The sequence below is a fragment of the Sinohyriopsis cumingii genome, chromosome 2, assembly GCF_028554795.1.
Source record: "Sinohyriopsis cumingii isolate HCF-2022 chromosome 2, ASM2855479v2, whole genome shotgun sequence".
Taxonomy (NCBI): domain Eukaryota; kingdom Metazoa; phylum Mollusca; class Bivalvia; order Unionida; family Unionidae; genus Sinohyriopsis; species Sinohyriopsis cumingii.
The window spans coordinates 156,267,676-156,273,675 of record NC_142962.1 but is presented as its reverse complement, the minus strand read 5'-3'; the positions used below and the strand labels follow the sequence as shown (position 1 = coordinate 156,273,675).

Below are 6,000 nucleotides of genomic sequence, written 5' to 3'. Positions count from 1 at the left end.
AAAAAGTTATTCTGATTGCTCCGATAACTGATTATTAACTGGTAGACGTTACAGACTTGTGCATGCTTTGAAGTATATTTCTGTATGAAACAAGCAATAGGGTAACTCAAACACTTTGATCCTCCAGGTAAAAACCTGTCAATTACTTTGCTCATTACGAGTTGAACAAATGCTCCACGCAAAGAATTCAATAAGCATATATATGTTATGAGAACTGCATGTATATTTATGTTTCTTTGGGGATAGGCTGTTAGTGATATTTAAGTCATGTGAACGTGTTCTGTTGGTTCCAATGCAGGAAGACAATCTGTCAGAGCGTATGCCGCGTGCCGTTCTGTAAGACCGCCCTCCTAACTCTCTGAAGTTAATCAATAGTAGTAAGCGTAGCTCATTCAAGGCGTGGGCCCAGTCTCTCATGTGAGAGGAAGAAGTGAATGTACTACATAGTTCTATCAGCGATCAGCTGCTAATAATGGCTAGTTGTACAAAAAACACGAGCGCTAACTTCTAGCAGTAAACTCAATCGCCGATCATTAGGTTATCATATGGTCGGATAAAGAAATACTGAATACTGGTTCTGGGTCTTGTACATATATCAGAAATGAAACTCAGAGCAACATAAGTTGTGTGCGCCCTTATTAAAACTGTATGGAATATGGCGTGAAGTTTGATAAATTTAAGATTTCGCAGGAAGATGGTCATTTGTTCCTTCATGTCACAAAAAGGAAATAATTCGTCCTTCACCCCAGTGTGCTGTGACGTACAGGTGGATTCTGAAACAAATGGAACACATTCGAATTCTACAAGTTCTTTTGCCCTGTCATCTGAGTCCCAAGCAGGGTTGACTGTGTTATATTCACTGACAGCACTTCTTTCCATCGTTGGAAATGTATTTGTCGTCTTAGTCTTTGTACGTGGAAGACGTTCAAGGACAGACTTGCGTCCGTTTTTGATCAACCTTGCTGTGTCAGATTTGATAATGGCACTGTTTTGTATGCCTTTTACCTTTATTTCACTTATGCTAAAGAACTGGATATTTTCAAAGCCCATGTGTCCAATAGTTTTATTTATGCAACTTCTATCTGTTGTTGGAAGCGTCTTCACAAACATGGCGATAGGAATAGATAGATTTATGGCGGTGGCATTTCCTTTAAGGTCCAGATTAACAAAAACACGCTCAAAATACGTAATAGTGATCATCTGGACGTGTGCTATAGCGATAGGATCCGTGCAATTCAAGGTAGGGGAGGGTGTAGACATACCAGTAGGAAAAGTGGAATGTCAAGAAATATGGTATTCAAAAGAGGCAAGAATCGGCTATACTTTATCCATTTTGGTTATTACTTACATCATTCCTTTACTCATTTTGTCAGTAACGTATTCTATTGTCGGGATTATACTGTGGAAAAGGACTTCACCAGGAAACCAACATTACGCCAGGGATAGGCATCAGCTTCGATCAAAACGAAAGGTAAATATCTCTCTCATATTGTCGAATTCACCTTTATTTATGAGACAGTTCGATATTTTGTTATGATTTGATGAAAATCGTCTAATGATTTGACGTCTGAGATGCACCCACAATTTTAAAAGACTACCTTTTTGCTTAGATAATTGAAAACAAAATGTATTTTAGCATCGTTGAGTGTATTTGTGAACAGCGATCTGAAATGATTCGTGTTTCAGAACTGACTGTCTAGCTTAGTCAGGAAGAAAGAATATCGTCCGAAATGTTTTTTCTGAAGACTGCATACAAGTCTGAGCATACCTTTGGCATCTTAATAAGACACAAATATTTTTTTATTCATCTTCAACTGAGAAGTTTACAAAAAATATCGTTAATTTTATCTTGACCTTGTAGATTACTTTGACAGGGTACATGACAATACTTGTTGAAAGTTAGTACTAACATTAGTACTCCTACTCCTACCGTGTGGACGGGGTACTAACATGAGCATATACATGTCAATTTAGCAAGCCGGGTGTGATTCACACCCGGCGCTCTTTTAGCCTAATATCAACAATTTGAATATATTCCTTGCATATAATCCAATAAATTGAGTAGTCCTCTTATTTAATACCGGAAGTATCGCAAATCATTTTAGAAATAGTTGTAAAATCTCTTTGACCTCTTTTATCCGATATTTTCGTTTAGATCGTCCGCCATATTAGTTCAAATAATGATTACTTCCGTTCTCAGCCTCGTTTGTTTGTGTGCCATATAAGGATATTGAGGCTTTATTTGGAAACGTAAACAAATCGTAGTAAAAATATGGCGCGGTTTGAGTCCGAAATTATGCGCATTAAAAGTAAATACGGTTTATTGGCAGCCTTGAAATTCCACCAAGAAGCCATTATTCGCCACTTGATTGATAATAACATAGCTTAGAATATCCAAATATGGTCTGGCAATCCTTACTTATAGAAGGGGTCACGGAGAGAGTCTCGCGTTTTCTGCCATGGCAGACACGATGAGGTTAATGTAACCATGCCAATTTGTTTTATGGTGTAAGGATTTAATAAATTCAAAATAAGCCAAACTTCTTTAACAATATGACTATACTTACGTAGTAGATTTATACACTATTTTTTCTGACTTGAGTGATGATTTTTTTTTTGTTGCTCCATCAGTTCGTAGCCTCAACCACAACAAATCAAGTTGAGGCTACGGCATCGTAGCTAGTTGAAATCATACGTGTATCTAAAGACATCCTTAATCTCAGTCGTCTTTGTACTCGTTGTTTTCCTCTTTCTTGTATCCTGAGTGTTTTATCTCAGTTATGTTCTCATCATAAAGTAAGCATAGATAATTGTCCCTTGATGAATCCAACTGAGCTTGATTGATATCAAAATAATTACTTGATATATTCGATCCAAACTGCAATATAACAGCTGCATGTTCAATGTGAAACATAAATATTGTTAGAAACTAATGTTATTGGGCATTCGTAATGAGGGCGTGCAAACTCATTACAGTCGAAGATAGACGCTATTCCAGAACAGAATTGTATTTTAGAAACCCTAATGATCGCAATTTTCACAACGTCTAGCTAGCACGCTTACCTTGATTTTTAACGTCAAATTAATCCCACACAGCATCTGAAATCAATGCATCTAAGCTTACGTGGAAGAATTCTTAAAGGTTTAGGATATCACAGTCTTTAGGATGTGTATCGGTCGTTCGATCGTAGTATTTAAAACCTTTCTTTCATTCAGTTTTGTAAAGATGTTTGCCAGTAACTAATTATATATTGGCCCATAACTAATTAAATGTTTGCCCGTAACTAGATATATGATTGCCTGTATATAAGTATATGTACAATGGTTAGCTAGATTAATCTAATTTACTCTATTTTACAGTCGAATAGATTTTTAGCAAATATTCTTGTGCTTTTTACAGGAACAATTATTTATGTATCTAGATATTAGGCTGTCTGTTAAAGGCAAAATAATCTTTTAAAAACTGTCTGGTATTATTTAAAGTTTCTTCGTGCTTAGATCAGTTTAAAATGTGTTGGGACATTGAATTTCGATCAACAGTAAATGGATTATCCAATCAGTTGATGAATACAGTACTCATATATAGAGGATGTTACAGGAATATTTACTTAAATCTAATGAATGGAACGACATGAACAATACAGTATGTCATGAACTGTTTGCAGAGTGTGTAATATTTTATTTTTGAACAAATTTACAAATTTAATGTAAAATGAACATTGTCAAAATGAATACTAGTAAAGGACTATTTATAACTTTTTGTTAACGTCCTCTCCAAGTTATTGCGTTGCTTTGCGACGTTATCCAGCGTTATACAATATTTTGGGAAGTAAATCATTTATACCAAACAAAGCTATAAAATAACCATATGTTGTGAATTCATCTCCACGTGTGTATTGTTTGAGAAAAAAGCTAAAGGTTCGAAACGTACGTTACAAAGAATATGCGGGAACACTTTCTGATTGAATGACGTTTTTAACTCAGTGATAACCTTGTACTAATATCGTATAATTGTGTTTAAATCGCTAAAATGACAGTTTTACTATCCTTTCAAAAGCAGCGTTCACATAAGAAAAATTTAATCATGCGATCTTCATAACCAGCTGTAGGACGGCTGTCAGTGTCCTTCATCATGTAACCAAAGGTTATGTAATTCAATCAGCGAGACGAACGTTGGTATTTATTTTTATTTTTAATCAGAACCAACTTCTGTAGTAATACTTATTGAGCTGATATTGTCAACTTAATTAATTACTTAACCGGTAAACGAACACATGAGAGGAAGTTCCCAAGAGCGAAAAGATTCCAACGATGACCTTGAGTCTAATATATGAGCTTTCGTATTATTCGAAAGTTATCTGAGATATCCGTTTTCTAAATCAACCGTAGCTCGTGTAGTTCAATTATTGTTACTACCGATATCTTATTCTTGAGATCAAGCTTGCAAATTATTCATGCGATATTTTGCGTGTAACATATCAACGACTTTTAATTTTTCCTGAAATCCATGATGTCGACTTTATAACGAATGATTCACTAATGCAGCCATTTTAATATGGATACCTTGTTCTCAACGAATGTATCTCCATGTGATCCTTTTGATTGAATTGACTTTTACTATTGCTGGTCGCCTCCCCTGAATGCACTCGTTCGGTTGCCAAATGACGATGACTACAGTTTCCACTTTAGTCACGTGTAGCTTTAGTGCTGGATGTAATCTACGATTGTTGGGCAGTTTTGCATTACCGAGCAATATAAAACCGTAATTCCTCTAGACCATTTCCATCAATGATGTGGCGATTTAAAGAACCTGTCCGATCGATATAACTCAAGTACAAGGCATGCACACACTTACCCATGGTCAAAGGAACAAAAACGTCCTAACAAATTAATGACCTTGATAACGACTTAGAACGCAACATCGACAAAAATCAACAAGAATGATAAACATCAACAAATAAGCAAACACAAGAGTCAGGAAAATCACAATTGATCTGTTGCAAAATTATCAGCTTATCTTATATAGTGCATGACATTTGTAAGGTAACATTATGTTTTCTCAACAATCCACTTATATCCATTGCCATATAAAATAAACACTGTTGTCATGATTTGTACACACAACAAACAGACTAAATTGAGAATTTCAACATACGGATTTATTAAAAAAGGTTTTATTTTGAACTATATCACGTGTAATGAAGGCAACGATATATAGCATAAATATATTAAGTTTGTATTTTGTTAAGATTAGACTCTGACAAGTGATATAGTATTCTGGTTTTTTGTCACAAGATTCGTTTAATTTCATCTGGAAAAAATGAGGATTTGCACTTGAATATTTCAATACAGAATTCTTATATCTTCAAATTTCTCAACCATGTTCGTGAATGTGAACCATAACTTATAGTTCTTTAGTATAGGCTATATTATTGATTGTGACTATACTTCATATGCTGAGATACCATTTCTTTGGAGCTAAAGTTACGACTACTGAAACAATCCGCGCGTGAGCGTGATATACAAATACCGACCATAACTTTGAGGATGGATTCGCATAGCGTAGACATCAAATTCATGCAACTCGTTGACTTCCTGTGTGATTCTTCTCATTCATGTTTTCCCAGCTTTGTACATATGTCCGCAAGGTTATTTTTTGGGTCAAAGGCGCTGTTCCGTTAGTTCGTTAAGGGGAACACCAACGATAATAGTTGACATGATGGCGGTGCTGCTGTTGGTATAGTTGTGATGCCAATAGTAACATCGTGGATGCCTGTGATAATCCCTTCACTGACAACAGAAGACAGTTTGTTGTCGTTGATGAAGACTGGAAAAACACATACCCCAGACTCACATATGGTAACTCATATTCAGGCACAGTTGGCATTGTATACCTCACCAAAACATTTGTTTGTGGCATTCAATGTGAGATTCGATATTGACCAAAACCGTAGCAAGAAGATGCTGGATGATTTAGGAGTGATTGAAGTTTCTTTCCAG

General features: G+C 35.7%; 1 protein-coding gene across 1 annotated transcript in view; it reads left to right on the top strand.

The window, feature by feature from the left end:
• Nucleotides 1-350: 350 nt before the first annotated feature.
• The window catches only part of LOC149806167 (RYamide receptor-like), a 298,313-nt gene continuing 292,663 nt past the window's right edge, over nt 351-6,000 (top strand). Inside the window, exon 1 of the mRNA XM_089951080.1 lies at nt 351-1,471. Within this exon, the coding sequence (XP_089807206.1) occupies nt 695-1,471 (777 nt within the window). The 5' untranslated portion in view covers nt 351-694. The remainder of the gene's footprint in view (nt 1,472-6,000) is intronic.